At 42.5% G+C, this 23,062-nt stretch overlaps 1 protein-coding gene across 2 annotated transcripts in view; it reads right to left on the reverse strand.

Annotated features, from left to right (window-relative positions):
- Window positions 1–509: 509 nt before the first annotated feature.
- The window catches only part of LARGE1 (LARGE xylosyl- and glucuronyltransferase 1), a 389,408-nt gene continuing 366,855 nt past the window's right edge, over window positions 510–23,062 (reverse strand). For both annotated transcript variants that reach the window (XM_066633915.1, XM_066633917.1), the window contains exons 12-15: window positions 18,400–18,678; window positions 9,590–9,736; window positions 4,283–4,478; window positions 510–1,335 (exon numbers count right to left, since the gene is read on the reverse strand). In XM_066633915.1, coding sequence (XP_066490012.1) covers window positions 1,138–1,335; window positions 4,283–4,478; window positions 9,590–9,736; window positions 18,400–18,678 — 820 coding nt within the window. In that variant the 3' untranslated portion in view covers window positions 510–1,137. The remainder of the gene's footprint in view (window positions 1,336–4,282; window positions 4,479–9,589; window positions 9,737–18,399; window positions 18,679–23,062) is intronic.

Genomic DNA, 23,062 nt, shown 5'->3' on the forward strand with positions numbered 1-23,062 from the left:
AAACATCTCCAAGTTTCTCCCAAACATTCTCTTCTCCCCTCCCCCCAACTCAAAATAGGGAGTTAATTCCTTTTAGTTGTGTTCCTTTTATATAATGAAGTAGTTCTCAAGAGTCTGTAGCATCCTGTGGCTACCAAGGCCTAGTTGTCACGTTTCAGATCTCCTGATTACCAAAGATATCCACTTTGGCCAAAGCACACAGGTCTCTGCAGGAAGGTGTGGAGTGGAAGAGCCAACAGACTGGGATTTCTCACAAGAGAATGTGATCTCTGTGGGCCAATTCTAATACTTGACTTTTTGTTTTTGTTGAATTAAATAAATGGCCACTTGTTGAAAGAGAGACACCTGAACAAACTTCTCGAGTGTGGAAGGCTGATGGGTGCCTTCGCTGGACAGTAAAATCACAGATCTTCTTGGGGGAAATTGCTAGACCTGGGAATTGACATGGTGCAGTTGGGACTGAAACAAAAGGAGATGGGCAGAAGAAGTGGTCGCTGGGGGAGGGGGGAGTTGGAGGAGAGTCCACGTTATTGCAGCATTTGGAGAAAACAATGCCACAGGAAAGCACACACAGCAATTCTGTGTACGGTATATTCAGTATATAATATACTGCCAATCCCATCACAGTTAGATATGCGTCCCCTTCATCTGGTAGGCAAAATTGGGTGCACCCTCCTCTAGAGTGTCCTCTGGTAGGCAGATTGCCCTTGTTTCACAGGTGCAAATTCCCTTTGGAGAATAATGGGGCTTGTTGTTGTTGTTTTAATTCACAGGACAGTGACCTGCAGATCTCCACAGATTAAAAAAAAAGATGCAGAATTATTAAATAGCAATGTGAAAGCCTATACTCTCAAGAAGACCTGTTTTTGCTGTGTAATTTTAAGAACCGATATTCATGCCCTGCCATGCCTGCCACTCTCTGTGCCACTAGCGGTTGTGGGCACTGCAGACGGATGCTGTCTTGTGAGCACTGCCCGGAGACGTCTTGTTCCAACTCTCTACTGTTAGAAGATGTGGTTTAGAAAACAAAAAAATCACTCCCACAGGTGTCTCTCAGTTCCAGGCCAAAGGACTGGGCCGCACACCTAAAATGGCTCCTCCTTTCAGTCTCGGTTTTCCGTAACGGTCCCAGTGGTGCTAGCTGTTGTTCTCTGCCGTGAGATATTTTAGTGCTGCAAAGCCATAGTGACGTGACATATCTTGCTGAAACTCTTCTTTGAGGGTCTTGAGACAGATACGGTATTGCTTGTTGGAGCGGAATTTGGTTATGTCAAAGCTGGGAGCATGCGGCATGTGGATCATGTAGGCATTGGGCAGCACGGTGAATTCATACTCCTGAGGAAGGGAGGAAGGAACAGAAGTGAGCAACATGGCTGAACTCATGAAATAAAACTATAAGAAACAACCTTCCCCCGCCCTCATAATCTAATCACAATCATGATACTTAACACTTATATTGCACTTTGAGGTGCAAATACAATACGGACATAGGGTCTTCAGTAATTACAGTGTGGGGCTTATCCAGAGGGAATGCTGGCTCCCTGCAAACTATGGGCTCAATCTGAGAGCCAGCCTTGAGAGTATGTTGCTCCTCCCTCAGCACCAGTCCCCTGTCAGTTTTAACTATGGTTTTGGATTATCTCTGCTCTGATGCTAAGTTGTTCACTGTTAACCAGAATTTCTACCTTAAACTGAACTTGCAGGAAAACCCTGGTTAAGAAAGAATCTGGTTAACATTAACTATGTATGCAAAACCATGGTTAAGTTTGACAAAGGAAGGGGAAAAAAAGGAAAATTTCATATTATGGATTCCTGATCCACAACTACGATTTTCAGGGAGTCAGCATGGGAAATGGAGGTACAACATGTGAGATTTTCAGTTCTGGAATCTGATCAGATACCAGAAGCAAACTATGATTTCTGACCATTTCCCCTCCCTTTGTTATTGCACTTGGAGAAAAGTACATTTCTGAGCGACCCCAAATGCACAGGGTATTAAAACTGGAAGTTTTGCCATTAAAGAACAACAGCTGAAAGGTTGCTCCAGACACACTGGGTTGCTGCTCCAAAGAACTATGGCTCTGTAACCAACAGCCGTCCGAACAGATCTCAAAAGCAATTCATGACAGAGAACTGAAACGTCATGGTATTTGCCCTGCAGTTACTTACGTGTGAGGCTTGATGCTTCCAGGGACCTGGGATTCAGCAGTGGTCCTAGGAGTCTCGTGAGAACGAGCAGAAATAAACAAACCCAGAGCAAGGGCAAAACATAGAACACTGACATGAACCACACATGCTTGGACGCACGGACACACAGGCTGTCCTCCATTATTTCAGAGAGCCAGAATAGCACACCATCCAGTCTCATCATCATTCCCACTCTTTCCCAAGGTTATTTTCATTTGCCACAAAGTATTACATATGCCCAGGAGCCCTTAAAAAGTGTCCAAATATTCTTAATGCAAGAGACCGATTAGGTAGAAAATTAATCTCTAGATATTACAGTAGTATCCTCAATTCATTAGCCCTAGAGCTAAAATGCACAGAAATGTAACAGTTGCATTTGTTCTGCACACCCTTCAAATGACCAATTTGAATCTTTTCACATTTGCATAACTAGTATTCAGGTTTTTTTTCTTGCTACACATTTATGTATTTCGAGCCAGATTATTTTCTGCTGTATGGGCATAACCTGCCCTCTCCAGACACTAGTATATGATGCTGAGCCCTGGCAAACTCCAGCCATATCTAGGATAAAAAAAAATGGCTCCCATTTCTGTGACTGGTCAATGCAAGAGCAGGAGTTCCCAGGCAAAGAACATTTGTTTATTTTTTACATGTACAGGGGGCCCCGTATCCACGGATCCCATATCCACAGACTCGTTTATCTGTGAATAGGGTTCCCCCACAATGTCCCCTCCAATTGACCCCTCCAAGACTTCCCTGGGCCTCCTAATGCCTTATAAGGCATTAAAAAAGTCATTTCTGGTTTCTCAGGGAAACTGCAAGTTGCCTTTTTTCAACCTGCGAGCTCAGTTGGAGTCTGGCAGGGGCCACGGATGGATGTCTGTGTCCTTTGCTGAGCTCAGAAGCCCGTCCGGAGGGGAGGGGTGCCGGGCTCCCATGGCCTCTGGAGGGTCCAGGTTGTGCGGACAGGCGTTTGCCCATATCCACAGTTTCAGCTATCCGCAGGGCGTACAGGAACAGAACCCCACGGATAAGGGAGCTTTCCGTGATGTTGTGCTTTCCCTTGCAATTATGAAGACTCTCAATGTGACTAACTGTACAACCTAAAAAACAACATAAAGCCACATAATTACACCAAAAAGAAAACAATGATGCCAGAATCAAATCGGGTCAGATGAGTGGTCAAGGAACACACCAACCAATGCCAGAATTAAGAAGGAAAAGCCAGATCAGTCACTGGCAGGGTTCTGCCAGCTGATTTTAGAAATGGGTTATGTCAGAATGCCAGATGCAAGGGAGGGCACCAGGATGAGGTCTCTTGTATATCTGGTGTGCTCCCTGGGGCATATGGTGGGCTGCTGTGAGATACAGGAAGCTGGACTAGATGGGCCTATGGCCTGATCCAGTGGGGCTGTTCTTATGTTCAGAGGGCCACAAAGTAGGGCAGAACAGAAGCAAGATGTGGTGGGTCTCAGCAGTGTTGTCAGCTGTATCTGGAACCCATTGCCCTGGACCTGACATGCCCCGAGAGGTTCATCATAACTACAGAGCTGGTGTAGATCTGTGAAATTCCATTGGGGACCATGCAGAGTCTGGGAAGGTAAGTTTTTCTTTTCTGAATTCTCCTGGCTGGCCTGTTCCTTGATCAGCAAACAGGATGCGGCAGATGATGCACCTGCAATCCTGCAACATGTGGGCTGGCAGGAAATAGGATTGGTGCATACAGCCCAGAATTTTCGATAGTGACTGGCAGTGGCTCTACAGAGTCTCAACTTCAGAGTCTCAACTTGAGTCTCTATTTAAACGACAACAAAAAAAACCTCTCCACATATGCAAAAGTGGCATTTCAAGGAGTTGATTTCCAGCTAGGATTTTAAAAAAAGCTTAGTTCTCAGCTTAGTTGTCAGAAAGGAACAGAAGTTGAATAGACTTCTGGATCAGCAGTCAGACAGGAACTGAAATATTAAGAGGTGACTCATACCATCTCCAGAGGAATAAACATCTTTGAAACCACACTATACATGTAGATATTAGAATGAGGGCTGATTAAATGCTGTTGGATAGACACATAATCACTGAAATGCTTCCTCTTTACCTGTGCATCCAATTCCATGATATGGGCTACTTTGTTCCAGCCAAATCCAACAAACCTTCGATCATACTCTGGGCAGTCCCGCCTGACCACAACATAGGGTTCAAAGTCTGCTTCCCACTCAACTCGATATGGTGTGGTGGCCGTCCGCCACTTGGCAAAGTTCGTTGGTGCATGCCCTTTTGTCCAAACGTGATACCTTGGAACAGATATAAAAATCAATAGTTGAAAGAATTGTTTGGGTATGGTAATGCTTGGAAGTTACTCAACACTGATGGTGGATGGGATTCTTGAAAACATGGACATTACTTCTCTGGTATGCATGGATTGTTGGAGGACACATGAAAGATAAACCAATGTCTTCTAATAAAGCAGATTGGTGGTCCTAACTCAATCCACAACTGACTGGAAAAGCAATCATATGACATTCCTGGACTACAGCGTTTCACAACAAGTTTTAAAGAAGTGTCAATACCAAAATGTAGCTCTGAGATGCTACAAAGCTCTTGGAAATGAATGCAGACATCATTCCCGGTGATAATGGCTTATTGTTTTTCATTCTGTAACTTGTTTTCAAGTCATGCAAAATTCTGAAGCTGTGCCCATTTGTTATTACAGCAGAAATCCAGATCGATAAATGCATTAAATAAAAGCCTAGATAAATACTTTCAGTGCCATCACAGCTATCATTTAGTTGCCATGTGCCATCTATACAATTCCATCTAAGACAATCAATTCAATTTGCAGGAAATCATCCTTTTATATTTCGTTAATCTTATTCATGTCACAGCAAGGCCTGTGCAAGCGCAGCTTGAGCTCATCCCATTAAGACAAGATCAATAATTCTCCCTTGTGCTTATGTTCCTTATAGCTTTTTCAGAAATCAGGGACATGCGCTTTTGCAACACGTCCATGGATTGAGCCAAGGAATAAGTATATCACAGGCAACATCTATTGCAGTGTGCTCAAATGTTTACTGTAAGAATCGGTAAAGTGGAAAATGTGTTGAACATAGATTCAGGAGACCCTGGGGGAAATGAACTCCCTGAAAATGCTGGACCTGGAATGTGGATATGGGTCAATCTTGGAATCACTGAGGTATTTGGCATGGCCCACAAAAGTGATGAGGGAATAAGGACAAAAAATTCATATTTTTTTTCTCCCTACACTTCTGAGTTCTATGCAAAGAGGGGGATGTGTGTTGTTCCTACATCATGAGAATGCACATCTTCTACTTTTACAAAAGCACTTGAAGGCATACAAAGAGGATCTTGGTCCTCTGGAATATGCCATGTAGTCCATTGAATGGCTATGATGTCTCAGGCTTAGGCTGCAATCCTAACCTCACTTTCCTGGGAGTAAGTCCCATTGAACACAATAGGACTTACTTCTGAGTAGACCTGATTAGGATTGTGCCCTTAGTTGTAAAATGAGAATGACACCGACCTTCCTTTCAACATGCGCCCTGCTCCGTACCTCAATATTACTGCAAGCTCAGAAAAAAGTTCCCATCCTTTATTTATTTAATTGATTTATATCCTGAATAAACGGAGTGTTCAAGGTAGCATACAACAACAGCAAAAAATCTCATAAGATGCAAAAACATTGGCAATAAAATGCCAGTGTTGGCAGTGTGTGCATGGGATTGAAAATAAGGGCTTAAAGAGTTCACTCTGTCTAGCCACAAATTAACTAATTAATCCTAAAAGATTGGGCTGCTGGCCATAGCTGTTTGCGACAGTGGAAAACATTTCTGCGATCGCAAAGTGGCCACTGACAGCACGTAGAGTACTCAGTTGGTGGCCATTCTGGGAACGCTGCAGCAAGAGGCAGAAACGCTCCCCGTTCACCCTATGCGTGGCCACTGGAGCAGGTAAGGCTGCAGGAGGGGGGTGCTGAAACGGGGCAGGAAGGGGAGGGGAGGGAAGGGGAACGAGGCAGAGAGGCTCTGAAGGGGGTGGATCCAGCAATGGTTGGTTGGCAACCTTCAGTCTCGAAAGACTATGGTATAAGCCTACAGCACCTGGTATTCCCAGGCGGTCTCCCATCCAAGTACTAACCAGGCCTGACCCTGCTTAGCTTCTGAGATCAGGCACATGCAGGGTAACAGTTGCTGCATCACTTCCTGTGTTATGATGGTGTGTTTAAATTTCCTTTCGCCTCTGAAGCCTCCCAATCTGCCTCTCCTGCTGGATACACCACACTCCTCTTTAGCGCAGCTGCACCAGTGGGGGGCAAGAATAGGTAAGATATTATCCAGGGCCTGTTGCAGCAGTAGATATCTGGTATGGCCATGTTCTGCTAGAAACTAAATAAAAGATAGTAACACTGAATTTCAACGAAGCAAATGCCTGCTGTGTAGTTGACATATCACAGAGATAACTTCCAGAAGATCTCCAGAATCTCTAAGACAAGGTCCTTTTCATTGTGCCTGTGACTCTCCTTCTGGGTGTGAAAGATGGGAACGAAGCATGAATAAAAGTGTCAGGGCAGAATCTCTCTTGGTTTCTGGTCCTACAGTTTACATCAATATGATATGATCACATAGGAAGCCTTGGGCGTGAACATAGCCTTACGATACATGAGTGTCAGAGCAAAGACTCTACCTGCTTGATAAACACCCTGAATGAGATTATGGCCCAAATCCTAACCAATTTTCCGGCACTGGCACTGCTGCGCCAATGGGACGTGTGCTGCATCTTGCAGTTGGGTGGCACTCACGGACCCTTCCTCAAAGTAAGGGAATGTGCGTTCCCTTATTTCGGAGCTGCATTGCCCTTACGTCGGTGCTGGAAAGTGGGTTAGGATTGCACCCTATGATGTATAAGAACAAAACACTATTTAGTGACTCTCTGTTGCCTTATCGCCAGGTAGTGTAATGTCTTTGGAAGTATACATAGCATAGGTGGTCTGATGACCCATGAAAAGTGAGGAGGCAGCACCCCAGCACCAAGAAAGGTACAGGTTGGCATTTAGTTGGTGCTAGTAACTGAACAGGTAACGCAGGTGATTTGGAGCAGGAAACACTCAGATGGGTGGACTCTAATTGTACTAAAGAGAGTCCCAGAATTTAGGAGGCTCCTTTTGGAGACTGAAGCTCGAGAGTCTAAGCATTCATGCAGAAGTCCTTTAATATGAAACCAAGAAGAAAGTGATGTATTATCCTCCATTCCCAAGTTCTTCTACTCAAAAGAGCTAGCAAACAGAAAAATTGCTGGGAGGGGGAAAAAGAGAATTTACAATTGAGAACCACTTTATATTTCTCAGTTGCCCAAAGGCAGCAAAGGTCACCAGTGAGGTGACAAAAGCAATTTTATTGAGGGAGAAATTGCAATCTGGCTCTTGGTAAGAGGGTTTGGGATGCTGCAGGCAGGATCGGCAATCACTGTTGCAGAAGCCTCCCTCCATCAACTTGGCCTCAATGGTTACTAAAGACCTATTGAAATGCCTTGAAAAACAGACGTAGAAGTTGTTAGCTGCTGTGGGGCTGCAGAGAACTTTGAGGAATTAAATGGGCCAAGACGGGTGTGTGGAAAAGGGTGCAAAGATGCTCGTGGCCCAGCGCTGCATTCTGCTGTTAAAAAGGGCAAAATCTCTGGTGGGAAATACGCACCACATGAGTGGTAAATTTGATTGATGGTGGATCATAAAAACAAAGTCAATGTTTAGAGATTTTATTTCCCTGTAGAGAAGTTTTAACTGGGGAAAAAACATGTATTTTCCTCATTAAGAATATTTTCAATTATTGCCCAATTTAGAAAATATAAGTGGTAATACGTTTTTGGCTTATGCTATTTTTAAGGATCCCCCATCTTCCTCTTCAAATCTGTCCACTATTCACTTTGGCCTCATTGCTTGCTTGTAGGTCAAGCCACAAAGCACGGCAGCAAAGCACTGAGGGCAAAGATCGAGCCCTGTTCACGCCGACAGGGCTCAGAAAGGCCTGCTGTTCGGCAACAGTTGTGCTTGGCTAACTGAACACAGTTTGTATAGTCAACGTTCATAAAAATAAAGTGACAATAAGAGATTGGTTTTTTTTCAGATTTCTTCTTGGAGATGAAAAAAAAATCAGATGCCTTGGGGGCATTTTAAAAATCCCTTGCTTTCTTTCAACTTGCTTCTTTCCAGCAATCAGACATCATTCCTTGGGTTGTATTTTCTGAGTGCTAAATTTGACCACTTGTTCTTCAAAACGACTAGTGATTGGATGTAGAAGGTTTGGAGACTGTACAGGAAATATGTCCATAAAATGCAATGTATGGAGTAGGCTAAAGATCAGAATAAATAACTGGAGAAAATGGCATATCACTAAACATTTCACTACTGTTAAGACTTTCTTCACTTGAAAGTGAAGTCTACTTTCCAAATTTTAGGGAGCCTTAAGGAAATTGCAATCGGTGCATGTCTCTTCAGAAGTAAATCCCACAGATTTTCTGTAGGATTCTCCCAGATAAATATATAAGATTTCAGTCTAACAGTGCAATCCTATACATGTTTACCTGAGAGTCAGTCCAACTGTATTCCCTGGGGCATACTCTCAGAGAAGTGTGCGTAGGACTGCAGTTGGAAAGTTCACTCCTAACCTATGCTGGTGCAGCCAGGCCAAATGGCCTATGTTGTAAAGATAAGCAGCAAGCTGGAGGTCTCCTTGGGGTAAGGGGATATTTTTCCCCTTACCCTGAATAACATTCCAGCCTGCCCAATGGGGCTACTCAGATCTGCAGCAGCTATGCTGCTGCAAATCTGAGCTGCCCCAAGTAGAATGTTTAGGCTCAGGAGGGAGGATAGGATACAACAGAGGTCTCATCCACTGGTTCTGCCCTGTTCTGACCCCCACCCGAAACATCACTTCCCTGCCTCTGTACCGTCTCCTGCACCCTAAGCCTCTGCACTGCTTCGTACTTTTCTTACTTTTGCTGGTGGCCAGGGTTCTGGATGCAGTGCCAGCAGGCCTTTTCACTGGCACTGGCCTTTCCACTGGCACTGTTGGCTCCTGAGTAGTTGCAAATGTGCTTCATGGCACGTTGTGACACTCTAGGCTAGTGACGTGATTACTATGCCGGCGCAATGCGCCATTAGGATTGTGCTGTAAGACACTTACCTGGGCTGACTTTTGTTGGCTGAAGTTAAAATAAGGGCTAAGTTTGAGAATGAGTTTTCATGAACCGTTACCTATTTTTAACATACGTTTACCGTGTTTTGAAACTATGACTTTATGTGATTTATTTTCAGTTTTTCTCCATTTCCAAACCATCAAAACAGAGTTGCTATAAATCTTTTAAAAATAAGAAGAAAAGTTACATGCAGTACCTGAATGTGAAGAGGGTCCCCATGTCCAGCATAGATAACAGCTCTGCTTTTGACTTAGGAAAAGAGAGGCGATAGCGGAGGGTCTCAAAAGCAGGTACAATGAGAGCCTTTTTTGTATTGGCTAAGTCCAGTTGGACAACAGATTTCCTGGCAGAGAAAAATGATGGAACACTATCAGCAGCGGTTTCCTCAAAGGAATAGTTGAAACGGATATTGAAACCGCCTCCCTCCCTCGGGATTACATTTTATTGTAGTCATTCTCTTTTCTCAATTACACTTAGAGCAGTTTTGGATGCAACAATGTCTGGAACCGGAAACAATCAATATGAGCTTCCATTGCCCAACACTTCTGTTTTGTTCACATCTATCCCTGTTGGGAAATGCACAGCTTCTTCTCCAGTACGCATCTCTTACATACTAGCAAAACATTGCTCTAAGAGGGAAGGTCAGGAAGATTAGGCTATTAATTTTGGAATCTGAATGTTTTAAACTACATAACTGTCAACCACTGAAGTGCAGGGAAGATACACCAGAAATATATCAAATACATTTACAATCTAACAATTTCTGAGTTAATTCTCAGAGTGTTTTGTGTAACTTTCTCACCTCTGATATAAAGTTTTTTTTTCTCCAATCTGAGGGTGAGAGAGAATTTAATTTATCAAACTTTGTTTTGTTTGGAAAATGTTATATTTTCCTGTTTGAGCCCACTGAGTTGTTACTTCAAGACCAAGTCAGGCTGGTAAACTTGGACACTGGTATACTTCAATCATCAGACCCGTTCTGAACACATTTCTCTACTGCCACCCAAACTGCAGAGCTAAACTGGTCCAGATCCCTGTGAGTATTTGATCTTGATTATCCACAGATTTTTCTCCATATGTTTCATGGATCATTTGTTTATTCATTGCTGTAAGATGAAATATATGGAAATTGAAACTGCATGCTGGGAGCAAAATTCTGGGGGTAAACAATTGGAGATAGCTATCGATACTTTGCCTAGCATTTTGGAGCTCTCTGGGGTTTCCCTGAAACCCTGGAAAGAGAGCGCTAAACCACATGGGCTTTTAGTCTGGCTAACATGATATATTCTGTCCACAGGCATCTGCTTGCATTTGCTTAAGAAGCTAAAACTTAGAAGCAAAACATATGATCAACTGGCTGTTGGACAGTATTGCTTCAAGTGCAGGACTGACCGTTAGCTCACCACATAAAATAAAACGTTCCTACAAAATAAATAGCCTGTGTCAGGAAGACGTTATAGTCTTTTTCTTGGCATAATAGTTTTGAATTGGCAGAAATTTTTTTCCCTCCGAACACATTGAGTCCTTCACCTCAAGTCTGATCCAGTACAGTAGAGGAAACATCATAAGGGGCTGCAGAGAACCTGCTTTGCTTCTTAGAACAAATTAAAACTAGAATCTCAGGGCAAAAACAAATACTTTATCAGCCAGCTAGTTCCTTTAAATAACAGTGCGCAATGTAGGCGTGCACCATGGAGGTTGGGACAATTGTCTGCATCCCAAACATACACCAGTTATGGTAGCCATTCCAACTTCCATAAGCATTCTTATGAGATGCTGTTCTGTTCCTGCAGCTGGATGATAGGAACATCTGCACGGTCCTGACTGCTGTTATTACAAAAAAAAAAAAAACTCTGACAATTTTTTAAAAAGTATTTCCTGAATTAAAAAAGAAAAAGAAAAACCAGTCTCTTTTGTCAGATTCAGCTCTCCTTAACAGAATTAACCTTAATAATGTTTTAACAACATTGTGGACATCCAAGGACTATATCACCAAATATCAAACTGTCTCCAAACTTTACAAGATTTGCAGCCATCACAATGAAACTTTGGATTTGCTTCTACATCAACTGGAAGCCAAAAAAAGGGTTGTTTGAATAGACTTAGTCTTAGGAATTTTAAACCAGTCTTCAGTAAAAGAGATCCCCTCAGGCCTCTGTATGGCTGTTCCATAAAATGAGATAACTCCTAGGAAACTTTCCCAAAAGTTGTTTGAAGAGCTTGCATCAAATTTCATTGTCAGTGTGCAAAAAGTTATTGAATTTTATCAGCTTCCCATTATAAGTTTGGGTACTTTTTCTCTATTTCCTTTCTTCTCTCCATCAATTCTAATTGACCCAGGCACCTGCTTCTAAATAGAAAGCTCTTTTACAGCCAGCCTCCTCCAGCTGCCAGAATTACTCAGTGTTCGTGACACTCTTAATGATTCCACCCACTGCTTTAACTTGCACCTTCTTCTGTAGGCTTGGCACCAAACTAGGTGTGAGCTACGAACTACTGAAGCAGGAAGAAGGTGCACTGAAGCCGTTTGCATCTCATTAAATTCAGTCGGGCTCAGGTACTTAACGTGCCTTCATATTGGCTGTAACTGTAGATCATCATCTCATGTTTCTCTGCTGTCATTATAGACTTCCTGGGCTTTATTTTTCTTACTGCAAAGAGTAATCAGTAGAATATACTCCCACACCATTATAAGAACAGTGTTTCTCAAACTGTGCTTCGAGACCCACTAGGTGGGTCGTTAGCCAATTTCAGCTGAGTCACATAGCACCTAAGCTCAGTTGCCACTGAAAATACAGAGCTGAAATTCCAGGGTGCAGAGCTGCTGGGCAGGGCGGGCTCCTGGTAGGAGAGAGGCCTGGTGCTTTGCCCTGAATAGGTGGGAAGATGGGATGCCGCAAAGTGGGGAGGACTGTGTGGTTAGAGAAGGATCCAAGTCTGCATTCTGCTTTGAATTCCGAGCTGAAATGTTTAGATTTTTGAGCTATGCAAAATAACAGCACGAGTGCGCTGTGTAATGGGACCTTTGGGTGACTGCTGCTTAGGTTTGAAGCCTAAACTGAAAATGTCACTTCCGGCTATGACATCACTTTCAGGTTAATGACATCACTTTCCTGACAGATTGTCATTCTAAAAAGTGGGTCCCAATGCTAAAAAGCTTGAGAACCACTGTACTAGAATGATCCTGGGAGTCTTTGTACTGATACACACTCTTGGTCATTTCCAGATAGTTTGCCTGGTGAAACAACACACACATCCACAAGTCACACAGAGACTGTATGATGGCCACTGCAAGTCCAAATGGCAGTTCTTCCTTGTAATATCTTTCCCTCCCTTCTCTCCAGTTTACATTACAGCACTAAATTAAAACCAAGGAGTAAGTGCCACCTGGATGAAGCATCATCATCATCATCATCATCATCATCATCATCCTTTATTAGGCATAGACATAAATACAAGTAAGCAAACAAAGAACAGAAATGGCCTGCCCCTGACAAGGGGGTTTCCACAGCTCATATTAACAGCTCTATGAGGAACAGCAGGTTTAACTTTGCATCTCTGCAACATAAAGATAACCAGCAAATTGAGTAATAATTGACTTAACAGAAGTAGAAAGAAGGAATGCAAAGTTGCATCATTGCGGGTAGATCCACCTTTTGAAGTACCTTCGCACTTAATTAACTTGTGAACTGGGCTCCAGTGCCAGTAAAGATTGCAATCTCTAGATAATTTATTCATATGGGGACAAGAAATTGTCTCCCCCAGAATTATTCATAATGGCACATTATTCAACATGCTACCATACTCTCATCCTCCAGAAAAGCCTTTGCCTTTTGATCAAGCCAGGAGGTACACTTAACACGACATCCCTCACGTTTTGAGGGCTTAATAGATGTTATGCACAGATCTTAGAAGTGAACTGATTGGGATGGCAAAGGCAACCTCAGCAAAAGGGGTAGATGGTCACTATCTAAATCAGGGAATACTTGAAGGCTTTCCACCCAGGGAAGTAAATCATTGCAGACCAAGATGTAATAAATAGTGCTACACCTTGCTCATGCCATAAAAGTAAATTTCCTGGGTGATCCCCAGGCATAGCCCCATACAGAATACTGAGGTTGAATCTTTTAGCCATAGCTAGCAGTCAAGAGCCAGCAAAGCTTGCTTTACACTCCTTAGAAAGACGTGGAAAGTGCAAGTCAATTTGTTCGTTGTGGATGAAGCATAACAGTTCTGGAATGGAAAAAGAAACCTGTGTCTAATATTGCTAGTTCATGGAACTGTGGAGTACCTTGAATATGTTAAGATCCTCACTGTGTAAGCATTTAGGAAAAGAAGCTTTCCTTGATTATGGAACAGCTCTTAAAAAAATAAGGGTATTCTTATGACAGTCCAATTGCTATACAGAGTAGAGACAGACGCACACACATCCCCCCCAATTTGATGAGCTCAGTTTATTGAACTGACACTAGAAAAGGTTAAATGCAGATCTAAGGCTGAGACAAAAGCTCTTTCAAACTGGGTGGGTGGTACCCAGAAAAGGAGGGGTGAAGAGTTCCCTGAAATTGCCTTCTGGACTAACTTTTTTTTTTTTTTTTAATTTTTGTGATGCTGCCACTGCTGGTTTTTCTAGTCCTGGTGGGGCAGTGGCTGTATTCCTGGGTCTTCTGGACATTGGCAGCTACAATTCTCCCCCTCCCCCAGGCATCAGAATGAGAACAGGAAACCTTGCTCTCACTTTCATTAACTCCAGTTTGGTGCTATGTGACAAAACAGAACATCTCTCAGAGGTTTTTCTACCCTCACTTTGACTTTCAATCTGGTGCCCTCAATCTGGTGTCTCCTGGGAGTAAAAATGGTGTCTTTCTGCGATATCAACACTTGGGAGCACTGGTGCTAATTGGCGTCCCAATTTCGCTCCCTCAAAAATCCCTAAGTTGGTACTCAATTTTGCATTCTGCTGTTAAAATGGGAGGAAGGGATTTTGATCCAGCCCTACATATCTGAACTTGAGGCACTGTGCTGAAAAGCTGTATGAACTCATTTAGCTGATCTGCTTCTCCTTACTCTGTAGAGTTAAAAAACATTTCTACATTGTGTTCACTTCCTTAGACTGGATGCCATATGCATTAAATTTAGTCTTTTCCATAACCTGACTCAGGTTTACTTTCAGTAGTATTTTAACTTTATTTGTGTTATGTGCTATGCTGCCTGAAGTAGAAAGATTTGTGGGGCAGTTGTCAGAAATAGTGTTTAATATGGACCAAGTAATAAATCTGGATATATTCTAGAAGGCTGCTTATTTATTTCTGTACAATGCATGAGAAGATTAGTTCAAGGCCTGCACATAAATATTTGCTGTCTTGTACCCTCCCCTCAAAAAGCCCCTCTGAAGATAAAGAAACAATCTGTGGAAAAGGCTCATAATTTCTTTAAAAAACCCTCCAGCCTTAAGCTATATTTCTAATAATCCTTCAATATAAGGCATATATTAAAACCAGTTGCTCCCCGTTGTTGCAAAAGCACAACATGAATATACGATGTGAAAAAGGTACTTAGAATCATTGTATGGATCTGAAATTTTTACTGTGGGTATTAGAAGAAAGAGGCTTGTTCCCTGGTATTTTTTTTTTCCAGATTTTTAGGGCTCACCCCATTTTGAGCACAAAGTTGACTTTTTTTTTTATGTCTGCTTCTCTGCCACTTTGAGCATTCAGTCCCTGTTCCCCCTCCCCCCTCGAAAATCAGAAATCCAATTTCGGCATGTTTTGAAGGATCAGAGACTAGACATTGTAATTCACTTTGATTGGAACCTCTCAGCAACAAGCAAAACCTGTAATCAGTTGTGGAACATAATGTTGCATTTTTGCAACAATGGAACATAGCGTCGTCAGAGCCTATTGATTGCTGTTCAGGCTCAAACCATAGCGCAGGTTCTTACTTATGGACAGCACAAAACATGGTTTTGTGTTATGTCTGAACCCAGCCAACATGTTGCTCTTCATTGTTATGCGAACCTCAAGTCAACAGAAAGAGTTGGTTTGATCTCCTACTTCGGAAATCCCCGGGTTGTTATCATGAGCAACAACTAATGTTGGTTGTGTCACTAGGGTTTGCAACATCCAGTATGGGAGGCCAGCGTGTCACCCCCATGATGGATCCCCTCTCATGCAGCAGACGGGGCAATAGCCCAGGCAGTGGCCATGATGAAGTGCCATCGCCCCGCCCCCTGGTTTTTTGGGTATAATTTTTGATAAAATAGAGATATTTCAGCATGGTTTGTTTCTTTGCATTCTGCATGAAACTACGCACCAATTGATATATAACATGATGGCATTGTTCTAAAACACCAAGATTTTAAAAATTTTGGCAAGTAGTGGTGTCACTCCCCTGTGTGCATTACCTGGTGCGGCCCACACCCTCTAGTGATACCATTGACTAACATATAGGGGCCAATGAAGGCAGCAGTGCTAGTTGGTCACAATGAATTTCCTCCTCTGTATTTGACAGGTATTACTGCTGCAAGAATGCTTATTACTCAGTGTAGAACTACAGATAATGGTTAGGTGGCAGTCTTCATCATTTAAACATGTCATTCAAATACACAGCCTAAGCATGATTCATCAGTTTTGTTCCCTTCAATCTCTTTCTTTATATTTAGAACTATTTGTGGATGACACTTTCAGAAATATATTTTTGTTCAGAACTTGATTATTGGGAAAGGTTAGATAATTTTCCACATTTAGATAATAATCAAAAGTGGAAAGAAGTGGATGCGAACTTATTAGGAGTTAAAATAAATGAAACTACCGGACACACAATCACTGTATTTCAAGGGGTGACAGGAAGATACCAAGGGGGGCATAAAAACACCTTTTTCTATCCAATGTCATGAAATAAAGAGATTGTGTTGTTCTTCGAATGCCAGGAGCACAAAGCAGAGCTCACCCTTCATTGTATACAGAACTGATGCTGTCAGAAATAGAAGGTGCTTGAGGTGGGATATGATCGAGATGTATAAAATTATGCACGGGATGGATAGAGTGGATAGAGGAATGCCCTTTTTCTTCTCGCACAACATTAGAAACAGGGGACAGCCACTAAAATTGAATGGCAGGAGAGTTAGAACCAATTTAAAAAAATGTTACTTAACCAAGCATATGGCGTCTAGCCTAAATGCTTTTAAAAGGAGATTGGACAGATTTATGGATCAAAAATCCATCACACGTTATAAGCGATGAGAAGGAAGCTACTTTAGAATGCCAGGTGCGAGGGAGTGGCAACATGATACAGATACCTTGTGGGCAACCTGAGGCATCTAGTGGGCCCCTGTGAGATACAGGAAACTGGACGAGTTGGGCCTTTGGCCAGATCCAGGGGGGCTCTTCTTATGTTCTTATGAGACCAAGTCTAAGCATCTATTTTCATTAGCACCCAAATAGGACCAGATCCAAGAATTGTAGATTCTGATAAATTGGGTAATGCACATACTGGTCTTAGCCAAGCTGTTCGGTATAGGGAAGCTACAAATGGGGAGAGAAGGCAGCAGGTTCCCAATGTGCTGCTGTGTGAATGCAAAATATGTCCAATATCTTCAGGATAAAAGCCAGCAAGCACATATACGGCACTATTAACTTGCACTTCGTTTTGGCTGCCACAGGAAATTGAGAGTACATTGCACAGCCTGTAACATGATAATGCCAGGTGAATGGATACCTATTTTCTTATATTAAAGTTGGGAATAGGAGTGGAAATGGGCTTGGCAAGAGCAGGTTGAGAAAAATATCCTTTGTAAAGCAAGAAACCACCCATGAAAGTCAAGGAAAATAGATCCTTGGGTTGGCCACATGGTGTCCTCCTTGTTCTACGTACTGGAAGCAGGTAAAGGAAAAGGAATCTCCATTAAAGGAGGCCATGTAAGAGGAGCAGAGGTCTGAATAGCATGACACCCAACTTGTTCACATTCTTGGCTACACAATACACACTGAAGTCAAACCCAGTCCTTGCCCCCCTCGGTCCAGTTCAGTAATTATTCTGGCTTGACAAGATCTTATCTTTCAATCACTTATCTAACCTGCTTGGATCACAGCTCCACAAGGTATAGCACTGGGTTAACAGTATGTCAGAGAGATAACAACCTCAATAACATTTTCCGCATTGCCTCTGTTAAAGACATCTTGGAAGCATGGATATCAGAGGTGAGGGAGACCTACGGGTCACCTGGTCCATTTCCAACCCAACCCAGGAAATCGCTGTACATTTTCTACGGCTTTTGGCCACTTTAATGTTAAAAGATACCTTGTAAAAGGAGACTTCCACTACTTCCCTTGGGAGTGTATTCCCTAGAGCAGCCATTTTCAACCACTGTGCCATGGGACACTGGTGTGCCAGGAATGGTCTGCAGGTGTGCCATGGGAGCTTGGGGGAGAGTCATTTATTAGTAGGGCCATCGGGGAATGTGAGCCCCCCACCAATAGCATGGTGTGCTTTGCCAGTTGTCAAAAACTGATGTTGTGCCTTGACAATTTTAGTATCTTGTCAGTGTGCCATGAGACAAAAAGATTGAAAATCACTGTCCTAGAGAAATAGACCTGAAATGTAAACTTAATTTCTTACTTTCTACACCAAGGTTTAACTCTTCATATCACTATAAACTGTTCTTCTGTGTGGCTGGTTGTAAAAATTCTACTCATTTCTTGTTTCCCTGAGTGTAACTAGGACTTTCTGATTCTTGTAGCCTATTCAGCCATTATCTTCTGACTAAACTAACAGGGTGTATACCACAGGCAACAAGACTCTTCTTTTTGCTCATTTATCAGCGTTTACACAGGGCAGGGGTTTACAGGGCTCTTGGAGAAATAACTTAGGTTGAATTCAGACTTAACATTAAACCATGGTTTGTGCCATGATCCATACCATGAGGTTTTTTTTTTTTGGGGGGGGGGGGAGGTGTCTGCATGCAAGCAAGTGATGGGGGGAAAGAACACAAACATTTCCTGTGCTTACCTGAGGTACTCGTAGAGTCCATACATAGGCAAGAAGTCAATATCTGATAAGAACATGTATGGTGTGCTGATATGCTTCATTGCCACATTGCGCAGGAGGTTCACTGGGTAGAACTGGCCTTCCTTGTACACTATGTGGTACCCAACATTGTGGCGGCTCATGAGAACTTCAGAGCCTTGGGCATAGCGGAGAAACTGCTGGGCCTCTGCATCAGAAAGATAGAGCGCCAAGCTGATTGGCCCCTCCCAGTGTTTGCAGATGGCTTCAAGCATCTGGAGTCTAAGAGAAAGAAAGAAGGTAAGAAGGAAGAATCATCTTAGTGCGCCTCCTTTTCCTGTTTCAGTATGGGACTTCCCACATGCAGATACCTGAATTGACATGCAGCAGCATTAAAATCTAAAGGACTTTGAGCTGAACAAGAAGCCTGTCTTTGTGGCTTTTGCTATGAGACTAATGCTTCACAGGCCAGGCAAGAAAAAGTACTATACAAGGCATTCTGCATTCTTTTTGGTAGAAAGAAAGCTATTATTAATTTTCAAGATTTTGTACTTTCACCCACAGAGAACCCAGAAGGGGGCAGACGAAGAAGATCAGTGTTCATGGACTGCTGGGAAAGGCAAACCCACCCTGCAGTATTTTAAGGCACTGAAAACATTGGAGCAATAAAATAGGATGGAATGCATAATTTCCTTCGTTGTTTATTATGTTCACGAGCCAACAAAATGCAGTTGCTGGCCAGTGTTGAGAAAAAAGCTGAGCAAGACAAATGAGAAGGCAAAATAATCAGTGTTGAACAGATACAAAAATTCCCCAAATAGTCTGAAAGATTATACTTGTTTTTTTGAAAGGGTTTGTGGTAAAAGACTGAATCATATCTCAAGCAGAAAAAAAAATGTTCTATTTCTTTCCAAGATGCATCATGGATTTTTTTTTGTTAACTACATTGGACTTAATTAATGCCACTGCTACTTCATCTGAGCACCTGCTCAGTCCATCCAGAAACCATTTCCACTCTTATTAGATTCAATTAAAAGGAATGATTGTGAAGATATAATGCCTTTGAGTGTACTGATTACTTTCTGGGCACTTGTTTTTTTTTTTTTTTCCCAGCAAAGCAATCATTTCTTAGTCCTTGCTTCTCCTTACCCCATTTTGCTTCATTGACACCTGTTCAGACAATTCAAAGGATGTGTGTTCACTGTGGCCTGCCCACTCATTGCTGTTTACATTCCCATTTAAGACTAATTTAAAATGCAGCTTTTCATATTCATGCCCCTACTACTGCTGCTGTCTTTTGCACGGTCCTTCCGTAGTCCAGTTGTATCATTCCAAATGCCCTCAGTGGCAAGTAGTCATAACATGAAAGAAACAATCCATGAAAGTCATTTCTACTGGGAGCAAAGACTGATCCATAGAATCTTCAACTTCGCAAAGCAGCTATACTCAAACACCAGTTATTTGCAAGTACAACCCCCATTGAAAACAATGGGACTTTGCATTGAGTCCCTGAGTTATGGACAGTTGTGTTGGTGCTTTCATGCAGTCCATCTGTTGTGGAGCTTTCAGGGACACACTGGTGTGTTAACACTGGGTGTGGCAAAAACTGGCTGTTTTGAACTATGTATGTTCCGATTTCCGGACAAGTCTGATCTGATCTCTGGAATGGAACCAGGACGTATCTTGGGGACTAGGTGTAAATCCAAAAGTATTGGCAGATTGTCTTCAAAACAAAAAAAAGAACATACTCCTAAATAAACCTGAATTTTTGAATACAACTTCAGGGACATAAACTCCAAGAGAATTGAGTTATTCATGATGAAGGAAGTCATATATCCTACAGCAAACCTCAAGATTCAAGTAAGTTTTTAAACTTTAGTGTCTTCCTCATTTCATGATGGAGTAGCCCCAAATCTCACTAGGTGAGGAGACTACATGTTGGTTACTCCATGCCAAATGCCAGGACAGCTGAATGGAGGGTTCAGATTTTCATGACTGACAGAACGTTCAGGGCTTAAAGCAGCAGAATGCTCTCTGTCCATTTCACTTTATGCGTACAGGCACATCCATGCCTGTCTAATCAGGCAGCCAGAACCACAAGGAGCTTAAACAAAGAGTTTTAAAGAAACTTAAGCACACCAATCAACCTTCCAGTTCCTCAAAACAGACAAGTATTTCACAATAATACTTAGCACAAATACAGAACTTTTTCAGTGCGCAAAATCCTTCTTTTATATCATCTTGATATAATCCTTACAACAACTACATATGGTAAGCAGTGGTCTACTGCCCCGGTACAGAACATGGCGCGTGTCCTGGAGTGCCAACTGGAGGGGGGCACCAGAGCATGCACTCCAATTGCTTCCCCACTCAGGAAGCAATTGGAGCACATGCACTTTCTCAGTAGCTGGTCAGGCAAAATCCTGACCAACTGCTGAGTGCACCCTTGAACTCCAACTGCTTCCGGAGTGAAAAAGCAATCAGAGCATATGTGTTCTAATGCTGTCATGACACTGCATGGTGTCATGTCACGGTGTTGCCCTGGGCGCGCCTCTGACGGTATTGCTGTCCCCATATAATAAGGTCTTTGCTGCTGACACTGAGATGGAGATGCTGATACTGGGGTATGGATACTGAGATGGAGAGTCTTGCCGAACGCCATCAAGGGAAGTCAGAGGCAAGATTCAAACTGGGGAACCAGCATGAAGAGAACATCATCTCTTGCACACATATGCCTCAGAGGTAGTGTTTGATGGTAATGATAAAAGCTATAAAGAAAGGATGCCAGCTGAAACTCTCAAGTGAGGACATCTTGTATTGTGGGTGCTGAAAGAGAGAAAACTCTGCTCCATTAGATAACCACTACCTTTCTTTTCAGTATGGGTGCTGAAAAAAAAAAAGCTAAAGTTTATATTTATAGTGATGTAGCTATTGGAAATAGTACATAAGTATTTGTTGTAGTATGAAGGCTACAGCACATGTATTGTCAGAAGTATGTCTCACTGAATGAAAGGCCTAAGGCTGCAGTCCCGTACATACCTGCCTGGGATTACTTCTTATTGAACTCAGTGGGACTTGCAACTGAGCAGACTTGCATAGGATTGTGCTGTGAGCTACAAACCAGGACTTCCATGGTGTGAATCTTGTCTCTGCTCCGAACTCATGAGCTGACCATAAGCAAGCTGCACTGTCTCAGCTGTAATATGGGGATAATGAAACTTTCGTTGTGGGGCTGTTGCAAGGATTACATCAAGATAATACGTGAGAATATATGTATAAATATATATTCTATTAAATAGTATTTAATACTATGCATTTATTGACTTAAGTGTCAATATATAACACTTCAATATATATAACAATTGATACAATATATGAAGTGTTAATGCATAACACTTTATTCGCGTAGGTATCATCTTTTACTGTTTGAAAACAATATGCATGTTCCAAATCTCAGGCCTCTGAGATGGGCCATGGAGGACAAAAATGTGCTGAAAGGGGCATGATAACATGTCAGCAGGTCACAGCCAAGAGCGGTTTGAGTTTGTACCTTCCTTTCAAGAAAAGTGGCTGCTGACGAGGTATTTGTTGTTGGCAACCTTCAGTCTCGAGAGACTCTGGTATCGTGCTCTGAAAGGTGGTTTTGGAACATCATCTAGTGTGGCTGAAAAGGCCAATTCGGGAGTGACAATCCCTTCCACAACGGGAGCAAGTGCAGTCTGTCCCTGGCCTGTCTCCCTGGCTATGGGCCTTCCTTCTTTGCCTCTTAGCCTCAGACTGTTGGCCAATTGTCTCTTCAAACTGGGAAAGGCCATGCTGCACAGCCTGCCTCCAAGCGGGCCGCTCAGAGGCCAGGGTTTCCCACTTGTTGAGGTCCACTCCTAAGGCCTTTAGATCCCTCTTGCAGATGTCCGTGTATCGCAGCTGTGGTCTACCTGTAGGGCGCTTTCCTTGCGTCTCTGTATATAAAGACTGCCTAGAGGAGCCATAAGATGCAAACCGGGGCTTGCTAAACCAAATCTCACCTTTCATTAATGGAAAGAAAAAAATGACAACAGAGCACAGCAGCTCAGCATTTCACTCTAAATCGGCAGAAACAGCAACACTCATGGCAGTCAGTTTGTCTTCCATGTCACCTAAAACCCTCTTACTAGATCTTTCCCCATTACTATTTATATGAGGCACCAGAAATTTTTCGTCATCATAGTAATCAAAGAAAATAATAATTTTTCCTATCCCACTGTTTTTCCTAAGCTGTGCCGCCGAAAGGGGAGAAAAAAAACATGTTCCAACTGGCAAATATAAATTCCGATTTCAACATTAATAGCATTTCCCTGCAGTTTTGAGTGATCCTGATGACATCCAGGAAGGTATGAAGCTTTGCTTCCCTAGACACCAGAGATTACTTTTGCTAGCCTATACCTGAATCATTATTTTCTTTTTTAACCTATTATTGAAACAAAGGTTATTATCGAGTGTGACACACACTTAAATTAGAAACAGGGATCGATAAAAAAAAATCTAAAAGGCATGCGAAAAAGCTTTAGGCGACTGATGATAGGAATCATAAATAAAACATATGCTGCTGTTAAGCAATACTGAAAAGCAGAGTGGGTTTCTCGCTCCTCTTATGCAACAGAAAGCAATCCATCGGCATAGTCAGATG

The sequence above is a fragment of the Tiliqua scincoides genome, chromosome 7 (assembly GCF_035046505.1).
Source record: "Tiliqua scincoides isolate rTilSci1 chromosome 7, rTilSci1.hap2, whole genome shotgun sequence".
Taxonomy (NCBI): domain Eukaryota; kingdom Metazoa; phylum Chordata; class Lepidosauria; order Squamata; family Scincidae; genus Tiliqua; species Tiliqua scincoides.